We start from the raw sequence: 19,569 nt of genomic DNA on the forward strand, positions 1-19,569 counted from the left end.
TGATGTAGCAAATACCTATTGTTTTGAATGCCTTAAAAAACTCTCCTTTTGTTTAGGACCCATCTTTGATAACGTTTTCCCATCTAGTTATATGTTTACCAATTGGTTTCCAATCTTTTCTGGTTTAATCTAGGAGTAAATTGACATGTTTAATGGTTAAATAAAAGCCTAAATGTTATCTGAAAAATAACAATAAAATTTGTAGTTGCAAAAAAACCCAAGGCAACATGCAATAAATAAAACTAAATGAAAGAAAAGCTAGAGGAAAATAAAAAAATATATTAGTAATTATCTTTGGATAATTGGTTGTAGTTGCTTTTCTTTCCTTTTTGCATTTTCCAAATTGTCCAAATTACTCTGTATTACTTTAATCTATATTATTATGTTATAAATTTTATTGTGTTTCCTAATTACATGTTACAAATCGTTTTTGTTTTAATATGGAGTTCCTATCAAATTCTTCAACTGGTGCTGACCGCATAAATTTGACATTACAATAGCCCAATTAAAGCTGAATAATTATATACATTTGAAAATAAACATAGAAATGTCCAAGGAAAAAATTGTCAGTAGGAGTCAAGTCAAGATTAACAAAACAGGGAAAATGAATGCTTCATTAATTCGTTCATTCATTATTTCAGTGTTTATTGAATGTGTTTCATGTGGTGGGTACTTTGCTAGATGTTAGAGTCATTTTTAATTTGATATAAGCACATAAATTCAGAGCTGGTAGAAATCTGGAAGACCATTGAACATGAATCTCTTTATTTATAAATAGGAAAACACAGAATCACAAAAGGAAATGTCAAAAATGACCTAGAACAAACATGAAGACACACATAGCTCCTGCCCTGAAAGTCCGTTTTGAAAATCAAAGAGATGAACAGACTTGCCCAGTGACTCCACAGGAAGGGGCTGCTGGCCAGAGAAAAGTGCTCATACAGAAGCACAGAGCTGTGAGATGTCAGTGGAGCCTACTTAGGGAGTGCCTAACAGTGTGGCTGCCTAAGGCACAGGTAGTGTAGGTAGGTCTGGGATGGGCTGGTGGGGCAGCAGGGGCCAAGTTGAGAATTGAGGAGGTTGAGGAGGTTGAGGAGGAGGTTGCAGAGTAGGGAAGGTATGTGGGAAAGTACAAAAAGCTGGACATTTGTATGGATATCATTGATCATATGAAGAAAGTCTTTTATACCATGGTAGAAAATGTGGCTTTTACCTCTAACGTGCTATAATGGCAACAAATGGATTGAAGCCATTGAGGGTAATGATTAGCATGAATTTAAGGGGTAATTCAGAGAAATCAGTTAAGAAATGACTATCTTAGGGCTGCCTGGGTAGCTCAGTTGGTTGAGTAGCTGATGCTTGATCTCAGTTCAGGTCCAGATCTCAGGGTCATGAGTTCAGGCCTTACCTTGGGCTCCATGCTGGGCATGGATCCTATTTAATGAGAAAGAAAGAAAGAATGAAAGAAGGAAGGAAGGAAGGGAGGAAGGAAGGAAGGAAGGAAGGAAGGAAGAAAGAAAAAGGAAAAAAAGGAAGGAAGGAAGGGGGGTAAGGAGGAAGGACTACCCTAATCTAATTGAAAAATGATTGTGGGGAAGATAGCAGTGGAAGTAGAGAAGTGAAGAAAGGATAAATGATAGTAAGAGGGAGTATGACAAGGGGCTGAGCAGGACCACTCTTTGTATTGAGGGAGACCAAGATGTCTATGGCAGGACTGTCACTCAAATGTCTTCTGAAATGATGCATATTAAATGTCTACTTCAGGAGTGATGAGAGAGTGTAGTGAAGACTATGGCAAATAGTTAGTGCAGGCCTCACCTATAGACATCTAGTTGTACATTCTGTGTCCATCCGTAGACTGTACTTGAACTCTAGGCCATGAGTTCAATTGACAGTAATTCTAACCCTGGCTCATTTGAATCATTAGAAAAGCTTGGCTCAAACCCTGTCCTCACTTCCCAAACATTAATGGTCCCAGAATGGAGTCTGAAATGGTTATATATATATATCCATTTCAGCCATATATATATGGCAGGCCTGGTATACTTAATAAAATATATCCACTTCTAAATCTCCTTGCTATTGTTGCTATACTTAACAAAATAAACAAGACCTGACAGTACTTATTCTTTTGGTAGAAATATATATATAATATTAAATTAAATATATTATATTGAATTACATTATTAAATATATTACATATTATATTAAATATTATATATGTATGTATATTTTTTAAACTATCCAGATGATTCTGAAGTCCATCAAGTCCATATCACCCCTGGCAACAACAACCCCTCCTTCTGCAGCTTGAATAGCCTGGGTGGATAGTGATATCTATTATTGTGACCAGTAATAGAGAGGGATGAAGACATTCTGTGCAATGGAAATTAATGTGGGCTTCAAATACACTGAGTGAAAGAAGTCTGTTAGTTATCCGTGTTACGTCAGATGAGAGTTGTGTACGAGGGTCTAGAGACTTTTCACATTCTACTTCTTTAGTCTTCTCAAATATCAAAATTAATTAACCACTTGGGCTCTTAATTAATCGATGTTTTAGATGAAATGTGAAGAGATTATCCAATATAAAAATACTTGAGGTATTCAGGTCATTCTCAAGTTTTTGATTTAAAGTACATGCACACTGAGTATGAATTTTTAATGAGTTTATATTATAATATCTTAAGGAAATTATGTCACTGTCTTGGCCACACATAAACGTTATCCTACTTCTAATATGACTAAACTCCTTACATATTCTCATCAGGAAAAAAACAAAAAGAAACAAATGAATAAATATCTGGCTTCCTAAAATAAACCAAAAATAGTAGAATTATTCCAATTAGTTCTGGTCCCCTAAACAATGAAACCTGAAAACTTCCTCCAACCCTGAATTCCCTAATAATAATTTTACACCTAACTTTGGCTATGCTGGTGGCTAAAGTTTTATAAAAACTCTTATGACAATGTTGCTACAATAAATTTGGTAAATTTTCCCATTCTGTGATTCCTACCCTTAAATACTTATATTTTGTATTTAGCTACCAGTCCTTTCTAGTACTCTTGTTAAAGAGTAGCTCAGTGGTATATATAGTGGCCCTTAAATGTGCATCCATGTCTTAATCCCTGGAATCTGTGAATGTTACAATACACGACCAAAAAAAAAAAAAAAAAAAGGCAATGTGATTAAATCGAGGATCTTGAGATAGGGAGATTATCCTGGATTATCCATGGGTTCCCTAAATACAAACCCATGTATCTTTATAATAGGGAGTCAGAGGAAGATTTGAAGACAGAAGAGAAGGCACTGTGACCACGATAGCAGAGACTGGAGTGATACATCCACAACCCAAGAAGTACAGCAGCCCTAGAAGCTGGAAGAGGCAAGGAACAGATTCTCTCCCAGAGCCCCTGAGGTAGTTATGCTCTGACGACAATTTGATTTGGACCCAGTGAAACTGATTTTAGATTTCTGGCCTCTAGAACTGTAAGATAATAAATTTCTATTGTTTTAAGACACCACATTTTTGGCAATTTGTTACAGCAACCACAGAAAACTAATACACCCATGACATGCTGTTTGGCATTTCTACCAAAAGAATAAGTACTGTCAGGTCTCATTTCTTATTTTGTTAAGTGTAGCAACAATGGCGAGGAGATTTAGAGGTGGATACATTTTATTAAGTATACCATGCCTGCTATGCAGGGAAGCCATCAAGCAAGACAAATCCAGGCTCTAGGGAAGTACAAGCAGATCAGTGAAGTTGATCAGCAGATTACAAAGTCCTAACCACGGGGGTTCAGAGAACAATTCAAGATTCTCCAGCTGTGAGAAAATTCTGCTATAGAGACTTAGACACAGTGGAGCAAAAAAGAAGGAAGGAAATGAGATGAAAGGTATAGTGGGAAAGCCACGTGTTCTTAAATTAAAGAAATCTGAGATTAAAATTTGGCTCTACAACTTAATAAATATGAGACATGGAGAAAAATCATTAAGTTCAGATAAACCTCAGTTTTCCTAGCTTTAAATGGGATTATACCTACCAAGTTGGATTCTTCCATGAAGATTAAGTGAAACATTAGAAAGCATAGATTAAGTACAGTATTTGTTTCGTAGTAGATAAACGCTTGTATGAGATATTTTTAGGAAGGAAGGCACAAATACAGGGATGAAGTGACAATAAAGGTAGTTTAGTGTCATGTTACAGAATCTTGGGATGACAGATCTTAAGTTCCTTCAGCCAATGCTCAGAAGGATGCCAAGTGCTCCCAAATACAGGATGAGAAATAGCGCAGATAAGAAATCCACAAGGGATTGTCACTGACCTAATCACTACTAGTGATTAAGAAGACTAGTTAACTGACTGATAGTTACAGTTGAAATTAAAATTTGCCAAGAATTCTTTGAATGATTTCACATATACATTTCATAATCACTTAATCTTCACAACTGTATCATACCCATTTTACATATGAGAAAACAGAGACAACAAAAATGAGTTAATTTGTCCTGGGTACACAGGCAGTAATTCCTAATTTTGGGTTCTGACTCAAACTGGTTGATCCAAGACATTTCTAAAAGTAGGATAATAATGGTGACATTCTTCTTTGTCAAAATCATACAATATGCTCCTAGCTTACTTATTGAATAAACATGTCTGAGTGTTTACCTTGAGTCAGGGAAATAGTCTTTAACAACCATAACTCAGACCTTTTATTTATGACAAATAGCACTACTTTCTAGAATTCCCTACAATGAATGTATATCTTTTCTTCTAAAGCTTATGTATACGTAGTTATTTATACCTATGAAGGATGCCCAAACTGTGGACTGCCAGATGAGACTCTGACCAATATTTCTTGTCATTTGACATGTGGCTCTGCATTCCACAATGATCATCCCTTCATCTGAATTACTCATGGGCTGCGGTCTTTAGACTGCCTTACTCATCTCCATCTGGAAATTAGTTCTTAGAGGTTAGACAGAAATATATTCTAAAATATTTGGCTTTAAATATGAGTATATTCTGGAAAATCATTTTAAGCTATAAAATCTTCCATTAGAAACCATCACCTTGGAATGGAATGAGCATTCTTCCAATTAACTTCTGCCACAGGAAATACTCAGTGCCTACAACTCCTCTGGCATGAGGGAATTCTCCCTACTCACGAGGGCCATTTATATCAGCAACAACTCTGTAAATGGCATCTTGGTGATCCAAGAAAAGTTAAAATGTGGCTGTAAGTTTCTTTTAAACAAATGTAATAGTCCACTGAATTGATGTCTTAATTCAACTTAAGGTCACAAGTATGGACATTACTGTGATCATATTTATGAAATAAATTACAATTTCTTTTATGTAAGTAAAAACCAAGGTTAATTAAAAGGTAAACATTAACTAACATGTCAGAGCTTATACCTTAAAACCAAAGTACTTATTACCAGTTTAAGAATTAAAGGGTTTGCTCCTCAGTTCCATAAAACTGGTATATTTCCCTTAAGAAAACCATCTGATAAAATGAACAGGTGGAAAAAATAGGAATAAAAGTTACGTTAGCTTCATGAATTAAAATCATTTAAATAAGGTGATAACTATAAAGTTATGAAAAGTGGGGATCAAAACTGATTCGTTGACACTTTAAAAATGAATTAGCATTAGATAGTGTATTTATATGGAATGATTTTGTGGGGGACAGCTGGGTGGCTCATTCGGTTAAACATCTGCCTTCAGCTCAGGTCATGATCCCAGAGTCCTGGGATGGAGCCCCATGTTGGGCTCCCTGCTTGTGCTCTCTTTTGCTATCTCTCTCAAATAAACAAAAAAAAAAATATTAAAAAAAAAAAGATTTTGGAGATATATGTTCTCTAGGTCTATACATATTATGGTTTTCTGTATTCCATTTGATGAGTAAATCATCTACATGTAGAGTTCCAAGGCTTTCCAAAAGACTGCACACTCCTAAAACCTGTTCAAATACCATATGAATACCTTAAAGGAGAAAAACAGAGAGAGAGAGAGAGAGAATAGAGTGTGATCTAGCTTCTATGGCTACCAAAATTTTTATCTCCCCCAGTTTCACCAGTACTCACCAGCTTTTTTACTTTTTTCTTATTTTTAGTTTTTACCAACTTCCCAGGCTCAAATATTTGTTGGCATGTCTATAACCATCACAAATAATACCTTGGATATATTCTGTCCTATCTTATAAGAGTTCAAATATTTTGATAAGAATTTAAATTCCTAAATATCCATCATATATAACCATGACTGATATGAAATGTAGCATATAGAAAACATCTTCATCTACATATGTGAATGGTTTTAAAACCACATTTATTTTCACTGAACTACCTGGATATAAAAGCAGGCATTTATTCCACCTGGATGAGGAAAGCAAGCAGTAAAATGGACCCTTTCATTCATATTGACACATAAAAATAGGGAAAGAAGAAGTACTTCTAAAACTTGTTTAAGTCTTGAACAGTTGAAGCTCCGGTTTCTCTTTCTTGTGAAATATTCACTTTCCAAAATATATTTGGTCTATTCGGGGAATATATTCAGGTACTAATTTCTAACCCAGACTTTGAGAAATTTATTTTAAACTTCAGCCAAATTCACTGTTTTAATTATGCAAGACTCACTAGTTTAATAAGCCCACTCTACAGCCCACTGCTCAAAGTCTTTAACAGCAGGATTCTAATAGAGCCAGGTCTAAAATGCAAATGGTGCCATCTGCATCACCACATCCACTCCAGAAGCGTTGCTATTAAATTAATAGTACAGTCTGTAAGATAGAACAGCAGAGACTCCAACCATGTGGAACCAGTTGAGTTTCTGTTTAACCTCCAGCAGATTGAAACACATAGCCAGTTCAGTCATGGCCAGCTTAGTTAATCCATACCCAAGAGCTGTGTCCAATTTCCCTGACCAAAGGAATTGGGGGCCAAAAAAAGGAAAGGGAACAGTAAGAAGACATTAGTTCCCTAAGTACAAATATAAATAGGTTTCAACTGAGTGAGTTTCACTGTCCCCGATTGTGTAAGGAGTGGCTGATCAATCTGGCGCAAACTCGAACATTAGGATTAAAAACATAATATTGCAGATTGACTTAAACTCTTCACAAAAAGGAAGTACATCAAGTATATTAAAATGGCATTTTAATATATTCACATATTGGTATAATTTAGGGTTAAGTAGAACTTCTGTTATTTGAAAACTATTTGCAACTTTGGTCTTCATTACAGGTGATTTTACATTAATGAGTTTCAGCATAATAAGTATTAGACAAGATTCAATTTCTATCCAGAAAAAAAATTATTTCAAATTCTGTCCAGAACAGATATTTGTGTGACATGGAATTATGAGAATTTAATTTTTGCCCTCACTTAAAAAGCATGCGAGGCTGATCATTTGGGGAATCCTGAGAATTATTTAGAAATCTATCCCTTTGAAATCTCTTGCTTCCTATATGTTTCTTTCTTTTTTTTTTTATTAACATATAATGTATTATTTGTTTTGGGGTACAGGTCTGTGAATCGTCAGTCTTATTCCTATAGGTTTCTTTAAAGTTTTATGACTACAAGGGCCACTCCTAGAAAAGAGATGCTTATAAAATGAGCAAGATAATGCTGGCCATTATTAATATGCCTCTAATGCAAGATTGCAGTTACTGGATTCAGTTGAGTTGAAAGGAATATTAATCATCATGTTGTCACTGTCCATGTACCCCTTGAGGCTATATACGAAAACTGTGGGGCCATAGCAGTCTGTAGGGAGGCAATATAATGACTGTATTTCTGTTCCAATGATTTTAAAGGTACTGCATGGCATAAAAAATTCAAGGTTAAAAAAAAATTGAACTCTGACTTATTACGTAACATATTCAAAGATGAAAAGTATTTACTAGTAAATCAACAGTTATATTTGCAGTACTATCGTATAAGGAAAAACCTGTTGTAAATAATTTAAACATTGCCACAGATTTTGAAGTCACTTTGATTCCAACAATTAAATACTACTTATATATTTATACCTGGAATTACCTGAGAAGTAAAGGTACTCATTTAAACATGATCAAAAATGTTAAAACAAGGGAAAATGCCACATGAAAATTTTCCTTTCTTTCATGTCAGTACACAAAATATATATTCTAAATAAAAATAAGGATAAACACAAAATTAAACAGTTACCTTTAGTTAGTATTTTCCTTTCAGGTTTCTCCTGCTTTTCAGTCTTATCTTTGTGTATTTCTAGGAAAAATACAGAATTTATAATTTAAAAAACTCTCCTTGAAAATGTACAAAATGTAAACTATTGCTATGATCTAAACTTTAAAATTCTACCATGAAGTCTAAATTTTTCCTAAATCAAAAAAGTCATCGTAACATATTGCTAAATAAATCACTCATTTATTGAAATAAGGAAAAAAGTTGGATTTACCTCAAAATTAGTGTTATTTGAAAAAGCCTAAAAACTTACATAAATGGGGATATGTTGTCACCATTTTCAGTGCTAAAATTGATCACAAACTATAATTATGTTTTATTTCAATTACTCTCAATACAATTAAGAATCCTTAGTAAGAATGTCATTTAGATTGAGGAAGATTTCATTTTTACATATTAAATTAAGAATTTGTGAAATGAACTGTAACTACCTAATAGGAAATACATCTCAGAAGTATTGACTCTAAGCTATGTTTATAATCAGAATTTGGCATTGCATTTAACCAATAATTACTGCATGCAGATAGCACACATTTCATGGAATAAGTCAGTTGTTACATTTTTTTCTAAATATCAGGTTTTAACAAATATATTTAATTTGCTGCTAGCTTCAGTATACATACATTGCCAAGGCTTGGAAAATAAAGCTAATTGTGAATTTGCAGTTAATTTGGATAGACCTAAATTAGATATTAGAGTTTACAAATATGATTACTACCTCTGAAAAGTGACTTAATCTTAATAGCGTGGTTTTTCTTAGAAAAATGCTAATGAATTTTACTTATTTATTTATCACAACTTTATTTCACAGATGATTTGAGATGGTGCTAATCACTGTACACATTTTAAATTCTCCATTTGTAAATATGAATTTGCATTTTTGTAATTTTTCCAGAAGTCTGAAATCAAGACCACCCGTTGGAAATTCCTAAGTGTCTTCGGAAAAGACAGTGACTTTCACCTGCTAAGAAGGTAACCATCACTGTGAAAACTGCCTCCTTGCCTGCCCCATGAATCTCTCATCACACTATTTACAGGGCACTCCGGCACCCTTATCCCATCCCTGACTTTGCTATGGCAATAGAGATAAAAAAGAGTTAAGATACTTAACCAAATCTCTGATAAAATTTCTCCAAGTTTCAAAGAAAGATCTTCAAAACCCAGAGGAATCCATTCTTTGGCTTCTCTTGTCATTTTTTTTTTTTTTTAAATCTCTTCTCCATAGGTTTCCAGATTCTGCTCCGTGTTGTGTTTTTGTATGTGTTCCAGATATCTGATGGTAATATCAAACCTTTCTGAGTTGGGTGAATCATTATTTGGGGGTAGGGTGGGCTGTTCTGTGCAAGCTCTAGTACTGAGCAGTGTCCATGGCCTCTACTTGTTAAATGCACGTAGCTTCTCCCCTAGTCATGACTATGAAAAGTGTCTTTAGACATTGCCAAATGCCCCCTGTATGGCAAAAATGAGCCCCCAAGAAAATGCTCAGCTGGTTCATGACAGTATTTCTCTTGCTTATCCTGTGTTCTTGGTTTCTAGAGTACTCCTAAAATTATGAAACGAATAGTGTTGCACTGTAAATTATCATATAGAGATATATGTAAAGAAAATTTTGATTTGTTTTTAAAGAAACACGCCCTATTTGCAAAGGCACTGTAAAGTTGTATCTTACAGGCTATAGACAATAAAGCTAACTAACAAGCCTTGTTTAACACACACACACACACACACACACACACACACACAGGATTTATATCTGGGGGCTCCTGGGTGGCTCAGTGGGTTAAAGCATCTGCCTTCAGTTCAGGTCATGATCCCAGGGTCCTGGGAACGAACCCCACATCATGCTCTCTGCTCAGCTGGGAGCCTGCTTCCCCCACCTCTGCCTGCCTCTCTGCCTGCTTGTGATCTCTATCAAGTAAATAAATAAAATCGTAAAAAAAAAAAAAGAATCTATATCTGTAGAACTGTCTATGAATATGAGATAACCAGGTTAATCCCCTTCACTAGCTAGACCTATACTGCCCTAGGCCATAGCCGCAGGATTTACGTGCATATTAAGGACATGATATGTAGCTCGTCCAAATTGAGATGTGCCGTAAGTCTAAGTATACACTGGATTATGAAGATTTAGTATAAAAATGAATGTAAAATATTTCATTAATGATTTTACATTAATAACATATTAGAATGATATGATTTTAGACATATTTAGTGTGATTATTTTATTTGTGTGACAACTTGGTTAGATTACCGTCCCAAGTCATTCAAATGAACACTAATCTAGGATTTGCTGTAAAGGTATTTTACAGAAATAATTAAAATCCCTAATCCATAGACTTAAAATAAGCAGATGATTCTGGATCATGAGGTTTCCCAGAGAGAGGAAAGAAATTCTGTCTGGGGATGAAAGCTTTCATCTCTGCCCATGGATTCAAGTTTGCCTGTGGTTCTCCCTGCCTGACTGCTGTCCTGCATGTTCTGACTTGCTCAGCCAGTCCCCACAATCACATAGGTCAATTCCTTGTAATGAATTTCTTAATACACAAATATATCTGCATCATCTTCTACTGGTACTCTTTTTCTGGTTGAGCCCTCATTGACACCCTGATTAGGTTAAATAAGACACAGGATTAAAATTAATTTCATATTACTCTTTTTACATTTTAAACGTGTGGCTACGTGGAAATTTTAAGTTTCATATGTGGTCACATTATATTACTATTAGTGCTGGTTTAGTCCTAGAAGTGGGCAGATGACCTTTTTAAAACCTTAGGTCATCCACAGGGTTAAATCTTTCACAAGTGAAAAAGCGAATTCAAAATTTCCCTGTCTTACTTCCTCCCTTCTATTCAGAACAACAGAGGCTGTGGAGAAGATTGGTGCCTTGTATAACTCAAGGCAATAAAGCAAGTAACACGCCAGAGATGTAGAGGAATCTTTGGATATGCCAAGGGAGTCACCTTTAAGAGATAATTTCTTACTCCTCGTAAGGGTTGATTCAAATGCAGAAATGGGATGAAATTTTCTAAATTAAAAGCTTACATTATATGCTCTATTCCTTGCGAGACAAGAAGGCTTTGAAATTGTCATTTAGAATAATATTTTTCCTTTAGAGGTAGGCATATGTGTGTGTATGCGTGTGTATGTGTCTGTGTGTGTTCTGCAGACATCTGTTGGCCACTCAGAAGAGCAAAACGGAGGTTCTACAGCTCCTACAGGAGGATCAGACCTGAGTTAGGACTTTCTGCAAGTTCAGGTGTGAAAAACCATCCTCGCTTGGTAATCCTGTCAGAGCTTCCTAGCCTAACTTCTTCTTGAGAAATTCACTGGATGGGGTAGTGGTTTGTGGTACTACACAACCTATGTTGGTCAATGGCTGTGTTTCCTGCAAGGAAGTTTTCAGATCAGAGAACAGACATAAGGAGAACAGCAGGAGCCACCTGGGCACCCTTTAGCTCTAGCTCTTTCTTTCTTTCTTCTTTTTTTTAAATTAATTAATTAATTTATTTGACAGAGAGAGAAAAAGCACAACCAGGGGGAGTGGCAGACAGAGGCAGAAGGAGAGAGGGAAAAGCAAGCTCCCTGCAGAGTGGGGAGCCCAATGCGGAGGTTCATCCCAGGACCCTGAGATCATGACCTGAGCCAAAGGCAGACACTTAACTAACAGAGCCACCCAGGAGCCCCACTCTAGCTCTTATCAGAAGGGAATGAGCTCTAGATTGTGACCAGAATTGAAATGAACAGGAATCCAAAAGACAAATCTCAACAAGATTGGAATCAAGAACATCACTCATGAAAAGGCGGGGTGGGGGGTATGCATTGCCTCCACCATTTTCAAAACCCTTAGGATGGAGGTAACCTAACAGAGGAAGGCGAATCTCAACATGTTGGCTATACTTCACAATAAGTTTTCCTTAAGAAAAAATAAAAATAAATTAAACTAAAGAATTAGACTGAAAAAATGGCAATGTATTTCTGAGTATTTGTTTTTTACTCTATGGAACTGACACAACACAGTTCTGTAACTCAGACCAATCTCAAGACTAAGGTCCTAATATTTTATTTCCCTGATTCTGTACTTCAGCGTCATACAAAGGACAGCCTCATTGCTTTTGGCAGATCTTCTTATGTTTCTCGCAAGGGGCAGCAGGGTCATGGATTAAAATAAACACACATGCACACATACAAAATAAAATCTTTACAACCCACAGTGAAATATGATGACTTACACAGACTTATTTCGATGGGAACATCATCAACTAATCTTTTAACTGATGATCCCTTGAAGACCATCAGTATTTCTATAGCAGCAAGCGTAGACTATACAGCTAACCTTGTAAAGGCATACACATACCTGCATTTCTCTGCTGAGAGAAGACAAAGGAAATCTATTTCTTGTGATTCAAACTTAAGGATAAATTCAATCTCTTTCTGCATGTTTTATTGCAACGTCGCATTTTCTTTGGGGATTGGATTCTATGACTAGCGTTATTGCCTGTGGCCATCAGATGCCTGAAGAATCCAGTGAAGCCTGAGCACATGAGTCACTTCTGTCTGCTTACACTTGAGCCAGGAAATGATAACCATTCGGGCTCCTGTCCAACTGAGTAACAATGTGCTACCAATTTAGACTTCAGAAGGATATTTTTCTCATAAGCAGATGATGTTTGATTTGTTCCTCTCAACTGCTCTTTCCAGCTAAGATCCATTTGTATAAGAATGTAAAATTAAATTTTAAAAGATTCAAGTCACTGAAAGATTCAAGTCACTAGAGCTTTATTGCCCTATGGCTTTCAACAAACTTCCAAGAAAAATAAAATTTCCTATATTATATTTAAATTAGTGTGTTTAATATTTTCCATAGACTGGTAAATAACTCCATTTTTTGGTAATAGGACAAAAATGTATACTTGCATAAAATTGCATTTAACAGCATGACACTCTTTAAGAACAGTTCACTTAAACCTGCACAAGTCCTGGATACAAGGGACAAGGAAGGTCAAAGCAGGCACCGTTTACCTCCAAATGTATGTGCATTGCAATTAGATTAGCGTCCAATGGATCTGAAGACATAATAAGTCTCAGCACCAGATGTCAGTTGAAATCACAAGCCATTTTGGTAACTGGTAAACCTTAAAGATAGTTTTGTGACTTAGAAGGCACAGAGGTCAAAGCATCTTGATCCTAATGTGAGAACGCCCACAGGCCCTTAAGGATACAAGTTTATATTTGAATTTTGAGAATTGGAGATGGGAAAAATATCATGGAGAAAGCATGACAACTATCTCAATGTGTCAGGAGGCAAAAGGAAATTCCTTTTTCTACTGAGTTAATTGGTTACCTTGCCTAAGAAGAGTCAAGCATTATTCCACTGATGTTTACTGTGTTGGAAATGGGGTAAGGGCACTAAAAGATTTACAGAATGGGCAAGTTATTTCCATAGTACGTGGCAAGCATATTCCAAACTTTTTCACTACTCCTAATTTTCCTCTACTGCTTTTCTCCAGATGTACAGGGAAGTACGAATGAAGATGAGATGTGGAAAAAAAAATAATGTCTCCCTTTTTAGATTCTTACTTTTATTCATCTCCCACTCTAAAACTAAAACCATTTGAAGTCATTAGAAAACTTGATCACACTAGGCTTTAAATGCCTTTAAAAATTTCTTTCATTTAAGGAACTCAGAGAATTTCAACTTTGGATTTTATGCTTTGTAACTCAGCGAAGATAACAAAGAAGTATATCTTCCTCACTAGGCTGTTTTTCTAAAGTCCAAAACCAAATAAGCAATGAGGTTAGAGGCCAATGTCTCTGAAGACATGTGAAGTACTGGGAAACAAGAAGTGTAGATATAATAATTTAGTATGTTCCTGAAAATAAGTGAAAATTAGTAATATGTAGATTTTTCATTATTTCTGCATTGCAATAATCATTAAATGATTATTATAACAATTATCATATGAGAGATGTCATAAATCTATGCTATTCTAATAAAATTAAAATATGCATTTTGTTAGGAGAATTAGACATAGATAATTTGTTAACAGAACTCTACAAAAATATAGTTATCTCTGACATGTGTTGAAATACAGCTTAGTATTTAAGATAATCGATGCTAGAATCCATCTACCCAATTGAAATCCGATTCCTTCACTTACTAGCTATACTACCTTCATTTCTTCAAAATGAAGTTTTTAATAATATCTCCCACATAGATTTGCAGAAGGATTAAAATAAGTTAAAATGTAAAGAATTTAGAATAGCACCTGATTGTCAAGTAGCATCTTGTAAACATTGGTTATTATTATTATTACTTGTCTCTCTCACTAAATTCTAAATTTGATGAGGTCAAGAGTTACGTCTTTTCTGTTCCACATTAAATTTTGAGTGTACAGCAATGATGGCTATCACATACTAACCATTTGATAAATATATAATAAATTTTAAAAATAAATATTTAGGTAGGATTATGACTTAAAAGCTCATAGAAAGTGATAGTGGATCATATCTCACCTGTTCTTTATTAATCTACTCTTGATTTAAGTACTAAAATAAGTATAGTTGAAAATTTTGAGAAAGTAAAATGTTGCATTTCTAATCATTTTTACCTGTTATTAGAAATCCTGGGTAAAGTTGCAGAATTTTACTATTTGCGGAAATAAAATAATTTGTGAAAGTTATTCTGAAGCTGCAACACTTGTACAAAAATTAGATTTTTTTATAACGTCTTTCTGGAACACTGAAAAGCTATATAATAATCAAAGTAAGGGTATTGAGTACTGTTATTTCTTTAAATAACAGTACTCAATACTAGTACTAACACTAATTTAGTGTTACAAAGTACACTTTGCCGTATTTCAAAACTTCTCATAGACATTTATATAAAACGTAAGACAACTCTGAATTGAATATATTATACTTGTAATAAAATGTTGACAATTAAATATCATGTCTATTTCATTAGAAATAATTGGGAGCAAGATTTGAAAATAGTACATGCAACTTAACATAGCTTAAAGGAAGGGGTCCAAAATTTCTATACCCTTGGTTCTTCGTGTTAGATACTACTGCGGCTCTCTAATATTCCCTATTGAGGCATATGGTATTTCAATGATCATCTGCATTCTTCTTTGTCTGAATATATACTTATGGTATTTTATATATAGAAATAATGAAATTTTGGCATCTGTTATACATATTTATGCTGGACACCTGAGAAGATAAATATAGATTTTAGTGATCCTTTTGGTAGCTTAAAATGGAACTTTTGGGTGTAAGGGAGAATTCTCTGGTTCTCACAGTGTATTCTGTATTACCATAGGAATATATAATTATTGAATGGACAAAAATCTTTAAAACTTCTCCAAATTAGAAGTGAAGATTCATTTCATTGTCTTGATTCTCCATCTTCATCTTTGCACTATTTAATTTTATCAATATATACTCATCTTAACTCTATGTCTCCTACAGTTCCAGCGGTAATCATAGATCAACAGATTTCCTCAAGACTCCGAGATCAACTTTCAAATACAATTTGGGAAGACAGGCTATGGCACTTAAAAATGGGAGGGTCACTAACAGCAGTAATCAATAGGACATAGTAAAATAGATTGTGCTAAATGATTCCTAAGAATGACCTTATTTTTTAGTGAAGTCTTTCTGAGTTACTTTGTATGTTGCATGTATTTTACTTATGATAAATAGTTTTTATCTACTTATAACAAAGCTTATTGTTGAATAATTAATTTATAATTTCACTTAGGATTAACATGGCCAATTTAAAGCATACAATTTTTCTTGATTAACATAAGACATTGTTAACAAATTTAAAATATTATCAATTCAAGATTTTAAAATGACAGACTCAAGAAGTTAAAAAGATAATCTCTGTCACCAAGGCAACCATCCTGATTCTTGGATTTAACAACCAAGTTTATTAAATTATAATGAGTATTGTGGATTTCAGTGAATGCTTTTTATCATTGTATTTTCTCTATACATATCAAAGCAGTAGACAATATGAAATGCCTTTTTACAATTTTTCTTATTTTAATATTGAAAATTCAAGTCATTCGTTTGAACATAGAATCTCGATTTGTAAGATTTTGTCAGCTGTGATTAGGACACAAAAGTCTAATTATGATGAATAACCAAGCAAGTCTAGTTATCTATTTAGTGGCTATTTAGTTATCTATTTAGTGGCTAAGTAAGGATTGTTACGGGAAAATATTGTATTAAATTTTCAATATTTTAGAGAAACATTCTAAATGATGTGTAGGTATTTATATTTTCTATGATTTTTCTGATAATTTTTCTGTTCTAGTTATAAAATTTTGAGGAAAGCACACTACTGACCATCAATAAAGAGGAATATTTTCTTTCCCTCAAAGCTACCTAGTGTTTGTGATTAAGTCAGCATACACTTCAGATATAGTGATAGACAAATAATCAAGAAGAGTGTCTGTCCTTCAGGGATGTCGAATCCCATAAACATAAAGATGTTTGGACCTTAATTTTGTTAGATTTGGTTACTTGGTAGAGTTTTGTAAAATAAGCTCAACTTCATCAAGAAAAATAGCAGTAGCAACACCAGATAGTCTTGACCTCTACAAAAAAATTTCAAAATAAATATGATGATAACTTTCCAACCTCATTTTTGTCACTAACTTAGCAATCTTAGATTAATCAATTTTTCTTCTTTGAATTGTATTTTCTCCATTTATAAAATGAGATACTTTTTCCCATGTGTTCATAAGCCAGGATGAGGTGGAAAGGATATGATAACAAACAATAGCTTTTATAAGATAATCAATGGTGGACTTTATGGATTTGGATGATGTTTTGGGCTGTGTTTGAATGTGTGTTTCATATTTGATGATATACCAGACAAAATCAATGTGGCTGTACATAAGAGTCATCTGGGGAGATATTAAAATGTATTCCTGAGCTACAGCCCAAACTTAATCAATTAGTCTCTTGTGGTGAGGAAACTTTTAGGGGTATCCAATTTAAATAAGCTCTCCGGTGATTTCAGAACCACAGTCAGAAGTAGGAACCACTGTCTAGACCAACATTTCTCAAATTTTAATGTGTAAATAAGTTGCCTGGGGATCTTCCTAAAATGCAGGTTTTGATTCATTTGGTCTGGATGAAGCCTGGTTCTGCATTCCTAAATCACTCCCAGATGATGCTTATGCTGCTTGCTTGGAGCATACTTTGAGTTGCAAGCTGTAGTCCAGACAAAATTCTTGGTAAAAGTATTAATATATGACATCACAATTTAATCAAAATATTATAGCTAGAAAGAACCTGGACATCAGTAAAATCCAGCCTCTTTCCTTTATGGATGTGAGAACTGATAGCCACTGGGGTTAAGTGACTTAACCATAGCAGGTTAACCACAGAAGGGGAACCAATGCAAATATCTTCTCATCATATTTCTTCGAGTCTATCTCAATTACGTTTAAAATGTTGATGTGTTCTGCTGATGAGCATCAATTGTCAATAGTTATTCCAATAGTCTAGGGCAATGTGACTGTGATATTAATCTAGTTTGCATTTTGTTATTCATGGTTTGGTATTTTTTTAATGGTAAATTTATATAGAAGAGCAGTCACTATGTATAAATAATAAGTGTAATTATCCACTTTGACTCTCTCCCTTCCTGGTGTCACAATGCATAAAATCACTCATTTATAGAATTAATCATTTGGGTTGCAATGGTTCTCACCCAGGTTGAGAGTTAGAAACACATGGAGGAGGTTTTGAAAATACAACTGCTTAAGGATTGACCTCTGGAGATTCTGGCTGGGTAAATCTGAAGTGGGAAGGGATCTGGGGTTCCATCTTAAAAAGACATCTGTGGCTCACCTGCTAGAATTCATTATTGTAACTGCATATCTCCTCTAGTTTCAGGAACCAATCCTTTTCCCATCTCAGTATCAAGAGTTTTGGGGATGCCAACCCCACTCTTTACTCCCAAGGGTGGGTCTATTCCCTAGATCTTGACAAAGAGCCTGCTGCAGGTCTCTGGCCAGCTGATTGGTTCTAAGAAGGGTGTGTTACTCGATACAAACCAATGAATCAACTACATTGTTTTTGTCTGAAATTGTTGAGGAAAAGCACAGCCTTCTCTCCTGAGTTGCTGAAGTAAAATACCTTGGGCCTGACGCTTCTGGCCATCATAATTGCCAATAGGAGAGGAAAGTCTGCCTGAGAATTAAGCAGATGAAGGAAAGCAGGGTCAGGAGCAAAGAGAGAAGATGTACAAATCATGTTATTAAAAAATCTGTATCCACGGGGTGCCTGGGTGGCTCGATGGGTTAAGCCTCTGCCTTCAGCTCAGGTCATGATCTCAGGGTCCTGGGATAGAGCCCCGCATGGAGCTTTCTGCTCAGTGGGGAGCCTGCTTCCCCCTCTCTCTCTGCCCGCTGCTCTGCCAACTTGTGATCTCTCTCTCTCTCTTTGTCAAATAAATAAATAAAATCTTGAACAACAACAACAACAGCAAAAAAACCCTGTCTCCAGCCATCCCTGAAGCCAGTTTTACTCTTGTATCTTTCAGTCACTTGAACTGTTGAAGTATCCTTTCCATTAAGTCAGATTGAAATCAATTTTGGACTCCCATCATTTGAATCTAATGCACAGAGTTGAGAAATACTGGGGAGTGTTCTGTTTTGCCTTTTCTTTTTAATTTTGTTTTATTTTTCAACAAACCATTCTAAATGAAAATACATCATCTGGACGATGTAATACTTTAAGCCATCTGTATTCAACCAACACCGCATTTTTTATGACTTTAAGAAAGGAAACCTACATAACTGGAGAGAAAGGCGTCTGGAATAACAGCTTCTCACTCATACACTTCTCCATTACTTATCTAATCTGATTTACAGATAAGACTGAAGCAACCCTGAGATCAGATTTTGGCGCCCACGTCAAGGTGAATAAGAAGTGCCTCTGAGACAACTCAAATCTGGCCCAACCATTTTAGGTGTTTCTTGTCAGCACAGGAATAATTCCAATGCTTTCTTTGGGATGTTCTTTCAGACTCTGGTTTCACCCATTGTTATCTGTACCTGCTATTATTTACCTCCTATCATCCTGGCTCTAGTTTGCTTGTCTCGATAGAGATGAGCTCTTCCTAGTAGCATAAGATACAAAAGGCACGGGGGTGCTTGGGTGGCTCAGTTGTTAAGTGTCTGACTTTGGCTTGGGTCATGATCTAGGGGTCCTGGGACTGAGCCTCACATTGGAGTCCCCGCTCAGTGGGCAGTCTGCTTCTCTCTCTATCTCTCCTCCTGCTCATGCTGCCTGTCTCTCAAACTTTTAAAAACCTTTAA

The 19,569-nt window shown here is 35.2% G+C and overlaps 1 protein-coding gene across 3 annotated transcripts in view; it reads right to left on the reverse strand.

Annotated features, from left to right (window-relative positions):
* LOC125102961 (triadin-like) overlaps window positions 1–19,569 on the reverse strand; it is a 225,679-nt gene that overhangs the window by 123,912 nt on the left and 82,198 nt on the right. For all 3 annotated transcript variants that reach the window (XM_047734647.1, XM_047734649.1, XM_047734648.1), the window contains exon 5: window positions 8,192–8,251. In XM_047734647.1, coding sequence (XP_047590603.1) covers window positions 8,192–8,251 — 60 coding nt within the window. The remainder of the gene's footprint in view (window positions 1–8,191; window positions 8,252–19,569) is intronic.

Source organism: Lutra lutra, chromosome 6 (genome assembly GCF_902655055.1).
Source record: "Lutra lutra chromosome 6, mLutLut1.2, whole genome shotgun sequence".
NCBI lineage: Eukaryota > Metazoa > Chordata > Mammalia > Carnivora > Mustelidae > Lutra > Lutra lutra.